The sequence below is a fragment of the Bacillus rossius genome, chromosome 1, assembly GCF_032445375.1.
Source record: "Bacillus rossius redtenbacheri isolate Brsri chromosome 1, Brsri_v3, whole genome shotgun sequence".
Classification (NCBI taxonomy): domain Eukaryota; kingdom Metazoa; phylum Arthropoda; class Insecta; order Phasmatodea; family Bacillidae; genus Bacillus; species Bacillus rossius.
This window is the reverse complement of record NC_086330.1, coordinates 234,753,298-234,775,743: the sequence shown is the minus strand read 5'-3', so window position 1 is coordinate 234,775,743 and position 22,446 is coordinate 234,753,298. Positions and strand designations below refer to the sequence as shown.

The 22,446-nt window shown below is 39.4% G+C and overlaps 1 protein-coding gene across 3 annotated transcripts in view; it reads right to left on the bottom strand.

Annotated features, from left to right (window-relative positions):
* Positions 1-22,195, bottom strand: part of LOC134527374 (LIM domain-containing protein jub-like) — a 236,814-nt gene extending 214,619 nt beyond the window's left edge. Inside the window, exons 1-2 of one of the 3 annotated variants that reach the window (XM_063360004.1) lie at positions 20,132-22,195; positions 11,255-11,345 (exon numbers count right to left, since the gene is read on the bottom strand). In XM_063360004.1, coding sequence (XP_063216074.1) covers positions 11,255-11,345; positions 20,132-21,757 — 1,717 coding nt within the window. In that variant the 5' untranslated portion in view covers positions 21,758-22,195. The remainder of the gene's footprint in view (positions 1-11,254; positions 11,346-20,131) is intronic. The other 2 variants (XM_063360002.1, XM_063360003.1) reach the window with 2 other exon arrangements.
* Positions 22,196-22,446: the final 251 nt, after the last annotated feature.

Here is a 22,446-nt window from a genome sequence, read left to right as displayed (position 1 = left end):
GTCACACCTACCCGGGGCGACACCCGGCGCAACGAGTCAGGGTCAGGCGGCCCTCTCCAGCCGCCATGGCGGAGGCGTACCACTGACGGCAGCCAACCACCGCAGTGCCACACGTGCCCGCCCGGTACACGGCACTGGCACGAGGACTGCCCGGTGCGGAACAAGTTCCGGCCCGACATCATGAACAGACGGCCGTCGGGAAACGGGCAGCAGGGGGCGGCGAACTGAAACGGCTCACCTCCCCCGCCACGCTCAACAACAACAGACCAACAACGGCGGGGCCCTTCCTGGGTCACGTGGGAGCGGCGGAAGCAGACCTGTTGCGGATCCCGGTGGTTGTCAACGGGCACGCAGTCCACGCGCTTGTTGACACCGCCGCCAGCCATAACTGCGTGGCCGCGCGCGTGGTCGACCGCGCCGACGTCGAGTCGCGCCCAGGCCAACTCCACCTGGCCACCACGGGAGACGTCTGCCACACCCGGGGCGTCGTTACGCTGGAGGTAGACGTGCAGGACCACCGATCCACCACGACGGCGCTGGTAGTGGAGCGGCTGCGTGATGACGTCATCCTAGGCTGCCCTGGCTCTACGAGCAGCATGCCGCCATCGACGTCCGGGCCGGATGCTTGCACGTCGGCACCCAGGGACGGCGCACCATCCACGGGCTGGGTAGACCGACTCCACCAGCAGTAAACAAGGTCAGTCTCGACGAGTTTCAGCACGGGGTGCCATCATCCAGAAGGTCCTCGATCACCAGTGTAATGTGTTTTTATCCGCGGATCCACTAAAACGTACCACCATAGCTGAACATGCCATCCCAACCCCTCCTCACGAGCCAATGTTTATCCCGCCCGGTAGCTACGGCCACGCCGGTAAACAGACCATCCTAGATCAGGTTCAGGACATGTTACAGGACGGGATAATTGAGCCTAGCGAGAGCCCGTACAATTTTCAAGTCGTGCTGGCGGAGAAAAAGGACGGCAAATTACGTTTTTGTGTCAACTTTAAGCCTATTAACAGGGTAACAATTAACGCACCGCCCCCTCTGTTGAACATAGCCGACACGCTCACGGGACTGGGAAACGCCAAAATATTTTCTTCCCTTGACTAAAATCGGGATATTGGCAGGTGCCCGTACGGCAGGCGGACCGGCCCAAGACAGCATTCACGGCCCCAGACGGGCGTAGATTTCAATTTTGCGCGATGCCATTCGGACTCCAAGACGCCCCCGCCACATTCCAGGGGATGATGACACGCGTTCTGGATAATTATTCGGGCAAGTTTGCAGCCGCATACCTAGACGACATAATTATATGGTCACAGACGTGGGAGGAGCACGCACATCACCTAGCGCTAGTCTTAGAACGCCTGGAAAGCCACGGCCTCACGTGTAATCGAGAGAAATGTCACTTGGGGACCACGGAATTGGACTTCCTGGGTTTGGTAGTCAACGCAGAGGGAAACCGGCCCACGGAAAAACCACATAACGTCATTGTCAACAAAGAGCCCCCACGCACGCGTAAACAGCTGCAGAGCTTCCTGGGATTAGCCAACTGGCTGCGGGCCTTCATTCCGGAGTTCTCAGTAATAGCCGCGCCGATGACTGAACAGCTGTCACCCAAGCTACCTTTCCGGTGGACTGCGGAGGCCCAGGACGCCTTTGACGAGTTAAAGCGCAGATTTCGGCGGTGTCACTTACTCGCGCGACTGGACCCGACCAAGCCACTGATCGTACAAACGGACGCGAGCGAGAAGGGAATAGGGGCCATCCTCCTACAACTCGGCGACGACGGCGGACCCCGGGTAATCGAATACACGAGCGCCAAGTTCGGCGACGTCGAGCGACGGTACAGTGTTAATGAGAGGGAGTGTCTCGGCGTGGTTTGGGCTCTGAGGCGCTACTGCCCGCACTTGGAGGGGCAGTCTTTCGTGTTGAGGACGGACAGCCAATGTCTGAAGTGGCTGGCCACCATGCAGGGGCGGCGTTCAAAACTGACTCGGTGGGCCATGCTCCTACAGGCCCTAGATTTCAAGGTCGAACACGTGCCGGGGAAACATAACGAGCTAGCGGATGAGCTGTCACGCAACCCTGACGTCACGATAACAGCACGCGACGATGCCGAGTGGGAGGAACTGCTACCGCCGTCCAGTGGGTGCACACCCAGGACACCTCACACCTCGACACCTAACGCCGCACTTTGCGCGATCGCCCCGAGCACCACACCGACGCTACCCCCAGGCGCGGAGCTTGACGATCTGGACGCGTACGTGCGGGCGGTCCAGCTGACGGACCCAGACACACAAGAACTCATACGTCACTGCGGGGAGGCGGAATGTGAGGGGTACCGGGTAATGGACGGGCTACTCCAGGCACGACCGAAGGGGACAGACAACCCATGGCGAACATTTGCACCATCAACCACGAGGCGGGAGGTTTTCGACATGTTCCACATGAACCGACTAGCAGGACATCGTGGCGCAGACCAGACGTGTCACGACGTACGGGAGTGATTCTACTGGCTAGGGGTGAACCAGTTTGTACGAGATTGTGTACGGAGGTGTAGGCACTGTCAGCGGCACAAGGCACGCCGCACAGACGGGACAGCTCAGCAGATACCTAGGCGACCCACCGAGCCCTTTCACACAATCGCCCTTGACCTCATGGGGCCGTACCCACGATCGCCGCGAGGGAAACGATTTTTACTGGTCGTGACGGATTGCTATACGCGCTGGGTAGAGGCGTACCCCCTCACGAAGGCCGGCACCATTGCGCGCAGTCTGGAGACGGAGTTTTTCCCTAGGTGGGGCTACCCACGTGTCCTGTTGACAGACAACGCCACTCAGTTTGTCGGGCGCCGGTGGGCACAGCTGGGGAGAAAGTGGCGGGTCATCATGAACACCACACCCATATACCACCCACGCGCAAACCCCACAGAGCGACGGAATCAGGAGGTGAAAGTGCAGCTGCGGCTGAGACTCGCGGACTTCCCGGAAGTAGAGGCGGAGCGGGGGACACCCGCGACAACGACGACTACCCGACCGAGACGACTGTTTGAGGATTCGGGAGACGGGGCCTCACCCTTCAGGGGATTCCTCAGCGACACGGCCGGAACATCAGACCAACCAGAGCCCCAACCACTCGTATGGGAGCCAGAGGAAGCGGAGATTAGACCGGCATCACCAGATGAGCCGCTGTGGCTGCTACACTTCTCTCTGGCGGACGCTACGTTTAGTGTGACAGTGGAGAAGCCGGCGGAGGACGAGACGGCGCAGAGCTCGCCCCAGTCCTTGGCCAGCACCGACCGAGAGCAGACGCATCAGCACCCCTGGGACCTAACCACTTGTCTGCACTGCTGAGTAATTCTGTTTATTTTTTAATCATCATAAATCCTTTCGTACATTAGTCCTCGGGGTTTCTCTCGGTTGGGGGGACTGTTATGTAACTGTATAAGTGACCACTATGGTTCTTTCACCGTGAATTAACTAATTGTACAGTGTGACCACGTGGTCAGGTCGCACCTCACGTGAACCGATTCGTGCCGCAGGCGTTGTGTGATATAATCAGAGGTGTAGGCGAAATAGCAACTTAATAAACCAGGGTGCACAATTTTATTTGTATTAGTTTATTTCAAAATCCTGAGTGTGACGGCGTGTGGGACGCCTTAAGAGCCCACTGCGTAGGTGAAGAGCATGCCCGACTCTGAGAGCGGGCCAGTGGCGAGTACTCAGATTGGTTTTAGGGGGGTTAAACTCACGCCTCACATGGGCGACGTCACGACCCTGAACAAGAGTCTCTTCCGGGTCCGTGCCCCTTGCACAGTGGCACCCTCAAATTAATCTTAGGACACGCATAGACGCGAACCCCCGCTTAGTATGACAGTTAGGCCCCGGGCCATGTCAATTTGGTGGTATATTTAATTTCATACTGTCATTATTTTGAAAATGACTTTTGAAGAACAATCTGATTTAATTTGTTTTCTTTAGCTGATAAAATTGTGCAACCGTTAGGAACCTTAGTAACTAATTTAGCTTCATTTGAACAAAAATGTAGGTACTTTGTTCATATTTTCTATTGGTGAATTAGGCTTGACCATTGGTGTAAGGTATGTTGTTCACGTATTATTTTCAAGAAAGAATTAAACATCAAAATCAGTTTAGATTTATTTGAGATAATTTTTCATTTTGTTATTTCATGGCACCCTTTTCTAGCTCACTAAAATTTGGTTTGCTAATTCCCAGAATCAGCTGATTAAAAATTGATTTAATTACTATCTTAGGAGAATACACTACATTTTTAACCACTACTATAATTGAAATGTTTGCATTTAAAATATTAAGTTGTTTGGGCCAAGTTCAAAATACAATACCAGTCTTACTATTGGTTGGAAATAAAGTGCGGGAAATGCATGACGTAAATTAAGTTGGCTAATGACAACAAACTGTATTGCTGAATGAAGGAATAAATACTGTCTAATATTGGCAACAGTGTAATCTAAAGCAGTGCCAATATTTGGTAGTGCCATGAAAAAAAAAAAACTAATGATAGTGTGAGTTAAGAGCGATCGTGGAATAAGGAGTGAATTAATAAGTATATTTAATAATTTTTATGAAGCGATTAAATAAGTAAACAGTAAGTATTAAGTAGGTATTAAGAACATTATTAGATGTGTTGGATATAAGTGTAGTAGTCACGAAAGAAGAGCAAGGTCATGTTTATTTAAAATGAATTAACATAACAAAGCAGTGTAAAGAAAGACTGTGGGATTGTAGTAAACATGAAAATGACAGTTTGTATTTTACAATAGGTATAAAAAACAATAAATGGATAAATGGCAAATTTTTGACACAAATTTAATATTAACAGGAGAAATATTGACAAATGATTATTACTATAAAGCAAAGAAAGGTAAGTGGTTTTTAAAGACTGTTAAGTGTTTATGATATGAAGTGTTTTATTAAATTTTTTTTAAGTGTGAGGTGTGTTTGTTGTGTGTGTTTCATTTGCGATGTTAGGTGAAATAGTTAATTTGGTAAGGTGAATCATATAATTTAGTAGGTAATTTAAAAAAGGTTTGTTTTGCTATAGGTTATTTATGTAATCTTTAATGTGATAAAAACTAAACAAAAGTTTTGGTGAGGGTAAGTCAGCTAGTAAAAAGATATGTATATATGTGTGTGTGTGTGTGTGTGTGTGTGTATATATATACACACACACACTCACACACACCCATACATTTACATCACGATATGGTAAACTGTGCTGAAGTAATAACAACCTCTACGTTATTATAGTATAGGCATGGGAATGAGTATTTTGGATTAGGAAGATTCACAATCTTGGTTTGCAAAAGATATTGCAAAATATATTTTCAGTATCGTGTTCTATAATTAAATGATAAAACTTGTTATCACAAAATATAATATACTGAGCGGGATTGTAGTGTATAATACGATACCGTAGGAGATGTATATTCGGTATCGTGTTCAATACTTCAATAGGTAAGACTCAAGTATATAACACGATACCATGGGAAATATTATTTCTGTATCGTGTCCTATACAAGAATAGATAGAACTTAAGTATTGGACATGATACCGTATAATATTACTCTAGTATTGATAAACTGGGTTTAAACCCGCCAAAAATCTGACCCTTTCTACCTGGCAGGAGGCGAGTAATCTGACCAAAAGGAAACAAGTAGGTATATGAGCAACAAATATTAATTTCAATCATTAAAACTATGTGTAAACTTTTGTTTCCTCTAGGGCACCACAATGATGGTTAGTTGATCAAGTCATTTGTCTTTCATCAATGGGATTGGGTGCGTTTCCTGGCTAGTCCAACCTACAAAAAGGCACAACCACAGCAAAGGGCTTCATAAAACTACTTGGTGTAAATAAAAACTATAAAATCAAATCATAACCACTTAATTTCTCAGTTATTGATTATGGCAAGAAATATTTTCTATTACATACAAGGACAACTACCCTCCAAACAGTTTTCACAATGAAAAATAATTTTGCTTGAATTTTTTGTTGAATGTTAGGCCTAATATATTTTCATTTGCATAATTTAGGTACTTTACATAAAACTAACTTGATTAGTTATTCTCATACAATGTTTTCTGGTGTTGGAAAAGTCTGCAGAGCAAAGAGGATTGAACACTGATAGGGTGATAATATTATATAAGCAAATAAATTTGTAAACACAGATGACACTGAATCTAGCCTCCCACCAGAAATGGTGATTCTCAAGACTACTATGACACTGACAATTATACATTGACCTCCACCCCTTAGCGAGTAATCTATGTTCAACTACGCCTCTGCCACAAACACAGAAAAGAATGAGATCCTAGAACGGTCAAGAAAACAAATATGTACATATCCATCTTAGTGATTGAATTAAGAAAAAAAAAATGCATGTACCTAATTCATGCTCAGTTTCTACCTTCACCTTTAAATAGATAAGGCGCATAAATTTTCCCTTATAAAACCAAACCTACCCGATATTCACTTCATAAAATGGTAAAACAGAGTTGGTAAATTTTGAATTTTGAGTCATAACATTTGCTTGATAAGCTAAGAAGATATAGTTTTTTTTTACCATGGACCCATATTCACAATCTTTTCAACGCCTTTAATGAGGAATTTTGGAATGTGGTAAAATAGAGTTGGTAGTAATTGCACCTATGTTTATTATTCATACCCAATATGTTATATCGTGCTTCATTAGCTCCCAAGATATTTTGCTTATTGTAAAACCAAGACAACTTACTTTTCACCCCAATAAGGGTGAAATTGTGCAAATATGTGTACAGTCTGTGTGCTAATTAAAAATACGGGCTATATTTTTTCTAAATTTCATTCTAATTGGTTCAATAATAATTACATTATTAAATAACCTACATCGAAACTTTTACATTAAAAATATTAGTGGCTTCATGTAGTAAATTAATCTTGAATATTGCTTTAGCAATATTTTGACTTAATACCCTAACATCTAAAACATTACAATTTTATTCTAAATCAAGATGACCCAGTGAACTTCGTACCACTTAAAATTAATTTGATTGTAACTCTTCATATGATATTATCAATCCTTATCAACATTCTAACTCTAATTCATTGAAATCGAGAATTTTAGCAGCATCGTATAATGTTTGGTTTTTGTTTGGTAACTAAATAAAACTTATTATTAACCTCAAACTTATTCCTTGAGCTTTGCTAAAACACATTTGATTTAATTTGTGGTCATGTCTAAGCCTGCAAAGTCAATTTACCTTAATAGAATGGCTGATCAAAATTAATGTTCGCAAAATGTAATTAAATTAGCTTTAACCAAATCTATTCTCAAAATCCACTACCTTTCTTTAATGAAATTTTTTTTTTAAATGTAACAGATTTCACACAACCGCGCGGAATGAATAAACACATAAGAGGAAAAACAGTTATGCATGGCGCAGCTGTCAAATGAAAGGTCCGCTACATACGCCATCTATTGACTGTAATCGGAAGTGGCAATTCCCAAACAAAATTACCAATTTTGATTTTTTCATTATTTTGGCTGTTACTTTGGGTTTATCCTAATGTTCTTTTTACATGCTTTATATTAGCTTCACCTGTATGTTTGTCTGTCCGTCTGTAACTCTGTCTGTCCGTCTGTAACTCTTTCGACTAAGAGTGAGTGACTCATCACAGTAAAATGTCCCACCCATTTCATTACGTTCGTTAGCCGAGCGGTCTAAGGCGCGCGACTTCTGTGATGTCAGCTTTCGGATTCAAAGATCGTGGGTTCTACTCCCGGCCACGCCGAAAAAAAAAATGTTTTTTTTTTTTTTTCCCCGGTAAATTCTAATATTATATCCATACATCTAACTGCAAATGATTCGTAGAGACTTTACCATTTCTTTGTGACGTTGCAACTCCAAATAGTTATCTCAGATGGTAATAGGTAGTGTCGGTAACTCATTTCCCTATGATAATTATACATAAATATAGTTAAAAAAACTAAAAAAACATGCTTTTAAAGAATATCAAACTAAAAAGTTAAAAATAAATATAGTTTAAAAAACTAAAAAACATGCTTTTAAAGAATATCAATCTAAAAAGTTAAAAATAAATATAGTTAAAAAAACTAAAGAAACATGCTTTTAAAGATTATCAAATTAAAAAGTAAAAAATAATTTTAAAATTAAATTTATGACAATAGTATATAAGCAATACTAGTATAAATGAGAAAAAAGCATGGGGCGCTTAATATTCAAAAAATATGGCACAAAGCGCCTCAAGCTTTTTTCTCATTTATACTAGTATTGCTTATATACTATTGTCATAAATTTAATTTTAAAATTATATTTTACTTTTTAGTTTGATAATCTTTAAAAGCATGTTTCTTTAGTTTTTTTAACTATATTTATTTTTTACATGCTTTATATTAGCTTCACCTGCATGTTTGTCTGTCCGTCTGCAACTCTGTCTGTCCGTCTGTAACTCTTTCGACTAAGAGTGAGTGACTCATCACAGTAAAATGTCCCACCCATTTTATTACGTTCGTTAGCCGAGCGGTCTAAGGCGCGCGACTTCTGTGATGTCAGCTTTCGGATTCAAAGATCGTGGGTTCTACTCCCGGCCACGCCGAAAAAAAAAATGTTTTTTTTTCCCCCGGTAAATTCTAATATTATATCCATACATCTAACTGCAAATGATTCGTAGAGACTTTACCATTTCTTTGTGACGTTGCAACTCCAAATAGTTATCTCAGATGGTAATAGGTAGTGTCGGTAACTCATTTTGCTATGATAATTATACATTAATATAGTTTAAAAAACTAAAAAACATGCTTTTAAAGAATATCAAACTAAAAAGTTAAAAATAAATATAGTTTAAAAAACTAAAAAAACATGCTTTTAAAGAATATCAAACTAAAAAGTTAAAAATAAATATAGTTAAAAAAACTAAAGAAACATGCTTTTAAAGATTATCAAACTAAAAAGTAAAAAATAATTTTAAAATTAAATTTATGACAATAGTATATAAGCAATACTAGTATAAATGAGAAAAAACCTAATGTTCTTTTTTCTTAAACCACTCCAATATTGAGGTGAACAAAAAAAATTATTCAAACCAGTCAAGACATTTTCGAGTTTTTGCGAGACTAACGTACTGCAATTGATTTTTATATGAATAGATTAACTAATGCCCGGCATGCGTTACAATGCCTCTTTAATTTTTTTTTCCAAATTTTTTAAAGTAGGTATAAATAAACAGGGTGTATGTGAGTGTCTCTATCCCGCCCTATCTCTATACCTCTCTGTAACTCTCTACATCTCTCTATTTCTATCTGTATAGCTCTTTCTATAACTAACTGCAGCTCTCTTTATATCACTCTCCCTTCCTCTTCCCCTTTCTCACTCTCTCCCTCTCTCCCTCTATCTTCCTCTGTCCCATCCTCCCTCCCACCATTATTTGGAAAATAGCAAAGAGGAAATACTATACAATACTTACAGGTATCTATCCATATGACCCGCATGCCACCATAAATTCAGCTTTAAGGGTTCGTGTTATCGTAATATCACCTAGACAGTGACCTTCCTTGTGTTTCGAAGGTCAAGTGTACACAATTTCACCGAGATTGGATCAGTGGTTTAGGAACGCATAGAGGACAAACATAGAAACATTTAAAAGGAATTCGAGTGGCAATTCCCATACAAAATTATCAAATTATATTTATTTTTTTGATTTTTCTGCTGTTCCTTTGGTTTTTTCCTAATGTTCTTTTTTCCTAAACCATCCCTGTAATGAGGCAAACAAAACCAAAAATAAAAATAATTCAAAACGGTTGAGCCGTTTTCTAGTTTTAGCGAGACTAATGCACGGCAATTGATTTTTATATATAGATATATTAAGCAATACTTGCCGCGTCATATTTCCATATTAACTACCGTAAATATCTATTCACACAACATGATACTATAGCCTAACAAAAGAATTAACAATGGGCATATTAATGGGAATATTCAAAAAAGGTTTCTTTCTGGAGCAGAATTCAAACGACGACAAATTTTCTGTCATATCGACAAAACCTACTCCTTCGTCCTCTACTGCATAAGCACACTGATCTGCCAAACTTATCCATACACATATGCTGTATAACCTCATTGAAGCCCTGTTGAACTCTAAATCTTCCTACAAAAAAAAATGCTTGGCACATTATGCAGATCAGGTGTGCAGTCTATTTCTGATTCAGTACATATCGTCTATATACAAGTATGTACTTGCAAATTACAACTATAGCCTACATTAAGAGGGATATTTACTTTACAATAAAAATAAAAATGTATATTTACCTTAACTGAAGCAAGTTGGCTCCTAAAATATAAATTGAAGATTAATTTCTGTCCTGTTTCAAATTAATAAATTTGTCCCTAAAACTATGAAATAATAGTGTTTAGTATTATTTATCAAAATTTTAGGCATGGAAAATCAGCATTCTGTACTTTCTGTAGCAGTTGTTATTTGATATTTATGTAGGTATGAAATTATGTGGTGTACTGCGATAAAACTGAAATAAGACTTAAAAGCATAAAATATATAGTATAACAACAATTTAAGTTAACTTACTTCAAATCACAAAGAAATTTAAATTTTATTGCTTGAAATTCAAGGAATGTCCTTATTTCCATAGGAAGTTTGTACCTAAGTACATGAATAGGAAAAATAATTTCATATGTTTGATTATGTATATCTTATGGAATAACTTTTCAACTAAAAACGTGTTAATTTATCTTTCTTATCTGAATGTATCTGTTTTACATAAATTATTACAAATTATTTTATCGTAAAAATGTAGCAGGTCAACATTAGCCTACATTATTTTGACGGAATAAGTATTACAAAAAAGGATCAATAAAAATAAAAACAATATAACAGAAATATTCTGTTTTAAAAATGAAATTGGACTAAAAATAAAACCATAAAATTTCTCTATTGATAAACAGCCTCCAGACTGCAATCACCGAGAAGAAATTATTTATTTAAACATATGTGCAACTGGAGATGATATAAAAGTTACACTGCCTAAAAGCATTGACTGCAAGAAGTGTCGCAGTTTTGCTTCATGCCCTATTGATCCATACAATATAATACATACCATATAATAAAAACGTAGACTGTGCTAGTCCCGGCATGATATGTAAAACATCCCAGACGGTAGATATCAACCTTCCGTCTTAAGCTCTGATTCTGGTACTCACCAAAATATTCTCCTTCTTCTTCCTGCTTTTCCATTTCTTCTTCCAGCTGGCGTGTAAGCTCTTCAATTTTTCTTTCTGCCTCTGTTGGCCCCTAGACATCAATCACGGGAAGCATGAAACGCCACCGAGTGTCTGAGTACACTACAAGGACCTACTGTGACAGGGACATCCACCACAGAAGCAGTGACAGGACACAGTGCGGCGGGCAAGCTGTCATTGGAGGAGTGTCGAAGGAAGGACAAGGAACCATCGCAGTTGGGTTCTTTGCTTGGACGCCATTGCTGATAAAGAAGCAAGGCTGGCAGTTTGACCAGCAGCACATGCAACACTCAACATGCTGCAATGTTCACAACAAGCTCATTCATATAAAAATCCACATGGTATACACATTTCTGGTAGTGCAAATGAAGGCTATAATGCCAGGTTTATAGAGTACACATGAAGTTTAGAAACCACATTTTAAGAGTACTGGTTTATAAACTACGCAAGGTGCAATAACGCAACTCATTGTTTAACTTCCAACAATCTTGCATTTTGAATTGTTTCCAATGCATATTAGAAGTGAAGGGTTCCAAAAACCCTTAAAGACACAGACACATAGAAGACCACAATATTGTTTTTACTATAGGCATGACAGTTTCACATGTTAACTTTCGAACAGTGATAGAAAATAACACCCTTTAAATCATATAGTTGAAAATTTAATAGGTTTTTATGATAAACATGAATGAACAAAAGCAGCCCAGGAAAGAAATTGGTAAAATTCTCGCATCACACCGACTTGTTACATGTGATAGCACGTAATCTAACATATAAAAGGCATTGTCACTGTGTGCAGCAACAAGGTAATAATTCCTTTTATACATCCAGTTACGTACTATCAAAAATAACAAATTGATGCTTTGCGCCTCCAAACTGCTAAAATAAATCCCTGTCAAGGGTTCATACTTGGGTTTAGATGCACAATAGGGAATCAAATAGTTTTTTTTTATTATTTGCATTACATTGCGTTATAAATTCCAAGTCAAAAACATACATGTTCTTATATATGGATCAGCAACACAATTAAAGCACAACATAGTGTTGGCCACTTCACTGGATAGGTTATCTAATGTGATTTACAAAAAGTAATTTCTCAGAAACCAGTAGGAATTAAGAAACGCTGTTTACAGGGTAAATACAAGAACATCTTTAGTGTTCGAAACAGATACTTTCCAAAATTTATTATTTCATTTATGGAAAATCCGCAACGCAAGAAAATTGCTAAGGGGTCATTTCACGTCAAATCACCTAGAGCCATATGCTCCAAGGTTACAGATTTTGTTCAAATTTTTTTTATGCATACATATCCATAACATGAGTAACTGTGAATTATTTTAGAATTTTTAAATTAAAACTGGAAGAATGAGAAATTTTCGAAACTTTCAGTTTTTGAGTGAATAATGTTCTCTGACGATCTTCACCAGTACACTTAAATTACTATAAAATCCATAATTTTCATGCTATCTAGCTCATTTAAATTGCAAATTAAAGATAATATTCCATACTTTGTAGATGTGGACAGAGAAGTAACAAATTCCATCACAAACGTTTTACACTGAGCATGGAATACAATTTTAAGCTATTTTGCACCTTTGCTCGCTCAATACCATAACTCAACAACCACAATGAGAACTAGCTTGAAAATTTATTTTTACATACACATTAGCATTAGGTAACTTTATTTGAAAAATGAAAAGGGTCTTTTTTCTGGTTTTTAAATTATTAAATCTTTATTACTGAGGTATGTAATAATGCCCAAATCCAAAGTAATTGCCACATAAATAAATTAAAAATAATTGGATTTAAATTGGGTTTACCAAATAATATGCTAAATACAAATCTCACTTTTTTTGGCAAAGAATCTTACCAAAGTAACTTCGTACTGAGTCCAGATAATGTTACTTAGTGTTTATAGACTATATGCACATCTCACTACTCTGTCATATTGTATGCCAATTCTTCAATAATTTTCTGTTCATCGGGTTGTAGTGCATATGTCCTGCCTGATGATGATGATGTTGAAGGAACTTGAACTTCTTTAATACAGTTTTCATAAGGCACTCAGTAGCAGTCATCCTTAAATGGCCAGTGTAATGTTGACGAAGGACCGCAAGAATGCATGAACTGAACTTTAGCATCTCTTTCAACATCTGACACTTCAAGTATTTTACCTACCCACCACTTTTGTTCATATTTAACTGCAAAATATTTCTCTGGAAGAATATTCCTCACTTCTGCATGTTTTTGTACACCAACTACTGATGTAAAAGATTTTTCAGAAACAGAAACTCATTTAACAATCAAAGTTTTTTCATCAGTAGGTTTGAAGTAATGATTTTCTCTAGTGCCTGTAATGGATGTTGCATTTGTATTTCGTTCGATAAGAAATTTCTCATTATACTCTATTTCAACCACAGATGTGTAAAAAAAACTTCCATTCCTTTTATATTTTCTTTAGCAAATTTGAATAAATCCTCAGAGTTTAAAATTTGTCTGTCAACAGTTCTCTGAAGACTGGCTCTTGTAGCCAGTCATTTGATTGTACCACTCACTCCATCACATGCATTTTTGCCATGGCTGGTGGCAAAGAAGCTCCACTCAGCAGATAGACCATGGTCTTCTTGATGGAAACACAAGTTAATAAAATTTTTATAGTTTTTGTACCGTGCAGCATGACCATCACTGAAGTATTTACTTGACTCAAATGTGGTAGTTCTCTTGTAAGTGCTGTAATAATGACTTTTGGAAAGTGAAAAATGCTGTGGTGTCATGCTTAAGGCAGTCACTTATGAAGCAGAATGATTTTGAGTTCAAGACATCATCACTATCAGTATAATAAACAACAAATGGATGTAAGGTAACTTGAATGTTTTGCCAATGGAAACCTTGTGCAGCATTTTGCAAAATACAGGTGTATTTTTCTGCAAAGTCAGCTATAATGAGGCAAGAGTTTCTATCTAATTTAATTTTTATTTGCTTTAGGTACCGACTTTGCGACTTGGCTGTGAAATGATGTTTAGTCAAAAACACCAATTTATCTATTAGCAGATCAACAAAATCATCAGCAGACTTGGTCAGTGTTTCAAGCGATTCACGGTCAGTGTGAATCCATTGTTTGAAAACCATGTCTTATGTTTCAAAAATTTCTAATTGCATAAGGTACTCACGAAGTACTGACATTTGGATAATTAGGACATGTGTGAACCATGCATTCTTCTGAATGAAGTTCACATACTAATTTATGCAGGAGCTCTTGATATGGTATGTATAATGAATACTCTGCATCATTAATTTCACATTTTGGTGATAGGTACACACGCACACTGAATGAATACCACGACTGCTTACAATTACACATTCTTTTGGATGCAATTCACAAAACTTAGTAAATCCTAAAAGACAAATAAACATCTTTTAAATTATGCAAAATTAGCCTTTTTGTTTTCAATTCTCTTTTTCCGTGTTCACTTGGTACAGACACGCAGTCTTTTGTGTTGGAAGAAACTCTACTTATCTCATCGTCATAGTAGCAATCTTTCACCTTCTTTACTAACTTTTCACTTAGACGATTACCTTTCCATTTGTCTATACTACCTGAAACTCCATAATTTTCTAGAACATTTCTAGCCTTTTTTACCATATATTCAGTTGTGTCAAAAAAATGAACAATTTGTTTAATACTCCAAGATTGAGGGACAAATGTCAGTATTTGAAGTTTTTCAATAATTTCACTTGTTTTAAATTTTTCTCTTAAGCTATCTATGAGGCAACTGCAATCACTACACTGTATGCTTGAATCACTGGCAATGTTTACAGAGTCTTCAATGGGAAAAGCTTTACTTGCTATTTCTGTAAAACTAGCTGATAAACGCTGAGCCTTACTTTTCAAGTACGCACTTGGTAAATATGTAGAGCTGCGGTATTTGCGAAAAAAAATGTTAAAAATCGGAAAATACTTTTATTGTATGTTCTTTCACTTCCTCTTTTCATTAAATCCGGCGAAGATAAGAAATTCCAAATACTTTAGGAGATATTGCCGTTTTTATTTTGCAATACAAGACCTGTGCTATCATTCGGCAGTCACATTTTTTTATTTTGCCGTGTGTTCGTGAATGGCTAATTAATTAAAATGAGCGATTAGGCCAGGTCAGTTACATTATAAATACCTTCAAACTAAGCGGACATTAAAAATAATAAAATTAATTTTAATGGTTGTTTAGTTTTAAAGTATTTATAATGTAACTGACCTAACCTAAAAAACCGGGACAAGGATGAACAGTAGGAACTCAGGTAACTTTTTTTTACTTATTACTTGCGCAACAATATCCAAATAACAAATGAAACATTAACATTTGAAACGTTAAAAACTCACTTAAGTTAGACGCGGGTAAACAATGGTGAATGCCGCAAGAAAAAAATATTACATACTCGTAAACAAGAAACAATTGTTAACGCCGCATGAATGCACAGGTATTGTGATGAAAATTAAAAAATTCGATATCTCCTAAAGTATTTTTAATTTCTTATCTCGGCCGGGTTTAATGAAAAGAGGAAGTTAAAGATCATGGAATAAGAGTATTTTCGGAATTTTTAAATTTTTTTTAACAAATATTGCCCAACTATGAAAATTAAAAAATTCGATATCTCCTAAAGTATTTGTAATTTCTTATCTCCGCCGGGTTTAATGAAAAGAGAAAGTGAAAGAACATACAATAAAAGTATTTTCCGATTTTTAACATTTTTTTTCGCAAATACCGCTACTCTACATATTTACTTCTTTCCTCCTGCTTCCTTCCAGTAACTTTTACTGGAGAAGAACCAATTAGTTTACAACTTTTATTCAGATTTTCCAGGACCTGAGAAGGGGTATCTGGTTCATAGTCACTGTCTGAAACACTTATCACTGTTGCTAGTCGCAGACACTACATACTAATTTTCTACAGGTTATACAAAGTTTGGTGCCTGGTAAAAGTTTCACCGTGGTGATATTTTCTTGAAAATGAAACTGAAACATCTTTGAGACTGTTTCTAACATTTTATTTTGGTGTTTTTTAAATAGGTCACAACAAATTCTCTGGCGATCTTCAAATGTTGTAAGAAATGTAATCCTATGTTGGTAACACATGTTTTCAATATTGTGACAATTAGTTCTTAACCTTAAAAGTTCCTGTTCTTTTTCACCAAATTCAGAAAAGCACATAAAACATTTTTGTTTACACTCTGTGTGAGGTAAGCAGTTTTCTTGGAGATGCAGGCCAAATGAGCACTTGTTCATTATTTTAAACTACTGTGCGCAGCAACTAGAAAACTGTGAAATACTCCGTTAAGACTCTGAAACTCATAACTTCTGGACTAACGACCTATTCACATTAGAAGCCAGTGAGAGACTAGCTAGTATTGGGCAAGAAGGCAGCAGTTTACTTATCAGCACAGTTATCATATGTTTTCTGCTTAGCCAGCAGGAGAGAGCCAGCACAGCTAGAGATAAAAGTGAAGGATCACTGGGTGACTCAAATGTATGGAAACACATCATTTCCTCTAACATGTTACTGAATTGTGATGTAGTAGCAGCTCATTCACAAATTAATGCCAGACCAACATTACAATAAGTTCAGAAAAAAAATTTTTATTTAGAATAAACCAGGTTTTACTGATTTGCATATGAGATTGGAAGTCACAAAGTTGATTAAAAAAATACTTTATAATAGTGCATTCACTAGTTAAATAAAGAGAATAAAAGCTTAATACATTTTATGCATGGAAAAGTATTAAAGGTTGGGAAATGTGCATCAACTTAATGAAATTAAAAGTCTAAGGATAGCTTGATAAAAATAAAAAAATTAATATAATAAATTGCTTGTATTTAATATTGTAAATAAAATAAATATTCCTGATAAACATAGTACATTACAAGATTAAGGAAGTTTTAAATCTTAAAATTTAGGCCATATGTATTGTTACGATTTACCGCGGGTTCGTAACGGATAGCCCAATTAAAGATTTCATTACACTACACAGTTTGATTTATTGCCACTACTAATGTCACTTACAAAAAAATCCTCCAAAATGGCAAATAATTATTTACACATAAAGAAAGGTCTATTACCCAGTCACTCGTTCCACACACCTCGCTGGGCCGCACCTCTGGCGCAACTCTCGCCGCAACACCCCTCGTGGATCTCCGTCGCGGGACTCCGTCGTCGCACTCCGCCGCCGCCGACGCGCTTCCCCTTCGCCAAGGATACGCTCGACTCCTCGCTCGCAACTTCCTATGGGACTCCGCCGCACCCGCGGCACTATTGCCCAAAAACTCCGCCGCGGGAGAACTCCCGACTGAACATTCCGAACTGACTCCCACTGACTCAGGATCGGCGTCCCACTTCTGACACCAAAAATTGTTACGATTTTACCGCGGGTTCGTAAAGGATAGCCCAATTAAAGATTTTTATCACATACACAGTTTTATTTATTGCCACTACTTATGTCACTTACACATAATCTAAAATGGCAAATAATCAATTACACTTAAAAATGTTGTTTCCCCAGTCAGTCTTTTCACACACCGCACACCTCGCTGGGCTGCACCTCTGGCGCAACTCTCGCCGCAGCACCCCTCGTGGGTCTCCGCCGCAGGACTCCGCCGCCGCCAACACTTGCCTTCGCCGATGATCCGCTCGACTCCTCGCTCGGAACTTCGCTCGGGACTCCGCCGCGTCCCTGACACTATCGCCCGGAACTGAACTCTTCGCCCTGGAACCTTCGTCCAGGGACTTCGCTGCTCTATCGCCCGGAAACTCCGCCGTGGGAAAACTCCCGACTTCACTCTGAACTCCACTGACTCTTGATCGGCGTCCTCAGGCATACATATAGGCTCCGGCGCAATTCCAGAACTCACGAGAGCGGCTGGGGACCGTCGCGTTATTCCGCGTCAACACGACGGTAGAAATCTCTCGAAACACGTGTCGGCGGCTCGCGTAACTCCCAGCTGTCCGATGTCAGATACGTGTCAAAGGCAGGGTGCCGCGCGGGGAGTGGTGGGTAGGAGGGGGGGAAGCGACAATCCTTGTTATCTTTCAGGAGCGCACGGTGCAGCTCATTTTGCGGCAGCCGCCAGTGAGCTCTGCACCTGCACGCGTCCCGGCCTTGCTCACATTCGTAACAGTATTTTAAAGCAACACAATAGTGTTTCATATAATGTATTACCTTGGTAAGATACATTAAAAAAACATTATTTAGAAACTACAAAAAACACCCTTTTCATTCTTCAAACATAGTTACCTAATGCTAATGAGTATGTAAAAATAAATTTTCAAGCTAGTTCTCATTGTGGTTGTTGAGTTATGGTATTGAGCGAGCAAAGGTGCAAAATAGCTTAAAAATGTATTTCATGCTCAGTGTAAAATTTTTATGATGGAATTTGTTATTTCTCTGTCCACATCTACAAAGTATGGAATATTATCTTTAATTTGCAATTTAAATGAGCTAGATAGCATGAAAATTGTGGGTTTTATAGTAATTTAAGTGTACTGGTGAAGATCGTCGGAGAACATTATTCGCTCAAAAACTGAAAGTTTCAAAAATTTCTCATTCTTCCAGTTTTAATTTAAAAATTCTAAAATAATTCACAGTAACTCATGTTATAGATATGTATGCATAAAAAAAATTTGAACAAAATATGTAACATTGAAGCAGGATATTGTATTTTAATTAGGTGATTAGACATGAAATGACCCTAAGAAATTTGTTTTCAACTGTTATAAAATTTTAAGTTGTTGGGTTGGTGACATATTAAAACAATAGTGATTCTCTTGCATTGACTGCATGTTACCTTATTGCAACATTGCATTCCTTGCGTACTTTATAAATCCAGCCTCATTGTGTTCGCATAACACTTCCCACTACAATAACTGACGTGATATTTACCTGGCACTATCCCAATTGTTAGACGAAATCTTTCTTATTAACAGTCTAAGTACGCTGCAACAACATGATTCGGGCACACTTGCACATTTTACAATAAATGTGTACTTGACAGATGCATCTGGTGCACACTGCATTGGTCATCAAGACACTTGTAAAAATTTTATTTGTGAAATTAGAACCATGTCAGCTCGACTGCATATTTATTACTCACTAATAATGTACACTTATAATGTAAAGCTCAACATTCAAAACAAAAATTTTACAAATTATCACTACAAAACCAGACACACTAATATATTGAATGTTCCCCCCCCCCCTTTTTTTTTAAAAAAAAAAAACTTTTATTTTTCATTAATTCACCTTCTTTCAAAAGAGCCACATTAACTACACAAGGTTCACCCTTATCGAGATATTAAGGGCTCAATTCTATACCATCAGTAATATGTTTCCAGCCTTTAATTAAGCAGCTATTCACCTTTAAAGGAACCTGCTATAAATTCCCTAGAAATGAAAAAAATCTTTATCTGCAAGCAAAAATCGAGAACTGACACATAGGTAACTTACATGAATGTGCTACACATATGAAGTGTGCTTCAAGTAAATTTAGGTGAATTTATGATATTTTTTCTATAGATGCACAGATATTATAAAATTAAAAAAGTATAATACTATGCTTAAAACCATTAAAGGTATAAAATTAAGCCATCTCACAAAAAAGTCATGTTTGGGGAAACAATCGCAACTAACACCTCAATTATAGTAGGAACAAGGTAGCCTATGAGAAGCATAATAAGCCTTCTGCAAGCCCAGGTAAAAGGCAAACAAAGCCAGCCAGCTTTCTTCCTGCAGGTCTGTGGGCACTGCATGCACAAGAGGTCTACAAGCCATGCACTATCTTAAACAGATGCTCACCATGGGTCGTGGTGGTGTGACGTTGTACGGCAGGAGGGTCTTCCCGATCGCGGGCTTTGCCTTGCCCCCTGGCTGCGTGGGGCTCGGACACCTCACCTCTCGCACCACTGGAACACTGGGTTTCACATTCACTGCGTTTGCGATGCCAGAGGACGCACCGCGCTGGTAGCTGGTCGCCAGCTGGACAGGGGCCATCTGCGACTTGTTCCCGGTCATCACGACGTAGTCGCCCGAGCCCACGGGGGTCGCGTGGTAGTAAGGCGGGGTCGTGCTTGCAGCGGGGCCCCCGGACCGAGATGTTGCCGGCACCTGCGGAACGCTCGGGCGCGAGTTGTTTGGCTGGGGACCCGGCCTCTGGCTACCAGGGTAGGGCGGGGGAGGCGGTAGGGCGGAAGTCTGCTGCGCTGGTGAGTAGTAGGTGCACATCTGAGGGGCTGGCCTGTTCTCGCCATGCAGCGGAACTTGTGGTCCTGGTTTGGGTGGCTCGTAGACCGATGATGGTTTCTGCAACTCCTGAATGTTTTCGTACACCGGCGGAGCCTCGTATGGTGGCTGCTGCTTCATCACTTGTTGATTGTACTTCGCGCCTGCTGGAACCTGCGGCTGCGCCTTGCGATAGCAAGACTCGTATTGTGCGTTCTCAACTATACTTGCTCGTGGACTGGAATGTTTAGAATCATGGGAACCGATGTTGGAATGTGGACTAAGTGGCAGTTGATGATAAAAAGGAGGCTGTGGTGTGGTCCTACCATAGTAATCTAGGTTTTCGTACAACGGAGAACTTGCACCGTAGCCAGATGGAGCAACTGCTATGCTTGTGCGAGGACTGTTGGAATGCTGTGAATCTTTGCTGGAACCGCTCAAGCTGTGCGTTGGGCTGACGGCACCAGGTTTGGCAGCATACGAAGGATAATACCTGCAGTCATTGGTGGGCGTGCCGGTGTGGTTAACGCGAGTCACTGGACCTGGACTCTGCGCATCAGCCGTGGGTTTGTTACTGAGAGATGCAATCGTCTCTACTTGTTTCGGCGTGGCGAATTTCGAAGCAGCGATAATATTACCTCTCTCATACATCTTGTAGTCAGTAGGCGAAGGGATAGGCTGCTTGTTCCCGTCCACTACAAAACTTTCGATCGCCCCGACACTGCGCTGTTTTGCATTGTCCTGCTGCCTGAGAAGCATGTTTTTCTCCTGCACTGTTTTGACAGGAGATGCCAAGTTACTAGCTGGGAGGGACTTTGAACCACAACTCACCGCCTCGTAACTTGGCGCTACGTTCACAGCTGAACTAGACAACGACCTCGCCTGATTATCGGTCTTCGGCAAGATGCGACCGTATCCCGAATCCGAAACGATCAGCCTGTGGCTCCCTCCTTTGTCGCACCCAGCCAAAGAATTGTTCTTTGGTTCTTCGCTCAAGCGCAAGTAATTCAGTTTGTTGGTGTACGAATCCATTGCGCCGCTATCATAGGCACTAGCTCCACGCTTGTGTGACGGTGAGCTCAACAAATTCTTACTGTATGTGAGGTTATGATTATTTTGTGGAATGTGTTGTTCAAATAAATTCAGGTCCTTGACAATCCTGGTTGTATCCTTAACGATGTCTTCGTCAGAAGAATTCTCCATTGTTTTGCCGTTCGATGGGAATTCATGAGTTAAATATTTATTTAAAAAATGTAAATATTCTTAACACAATGCATTTATTGAATTCACAATTGTTTACACACAGGAATGCACTCAGTATATCATTTTCACCGACCGACACGACACAAACAAAATATATTCCCACGGCCACCACCTGCACGCACACTAACCGTATTTACCAATCATCACGGCTGTCACTTCCTCAATGCTATCAATACGCCAAAAATATAGTTCCTGCTTGTTTTGTGAGTAGAATTATGTGTCTACCATTAAGCTCGGTTGATAATACTAACTTACAAAATTTAATATTTGCTATCATTAACAACAGTCACAGAAGGTTACCTCAAATTTTGATTCTCTAGCCTTGAACTCTTTACGTCGTGGCGGTAAGTTTAAATACGGCAATCATTTGACACTTCAAAGTTTTTAGGTTAAACAGAAATAAAGAAATACTCGCTTACTTTTTAAAATAAAATTTACAGCCATTGTAAAAAAAAAACATTGGCAGTACATACAGTAGTACTAATTTGCATGTACCAATACATTCATTTAACATTTTGTCCATTGAAAATATTTTCAACATTTTTTATTGAAAAGATACAGATACGTGGCTGTTACATATTCATGCTAATTATAGTTTGGTTTCATAGATGGAAATATGGATTGTGATT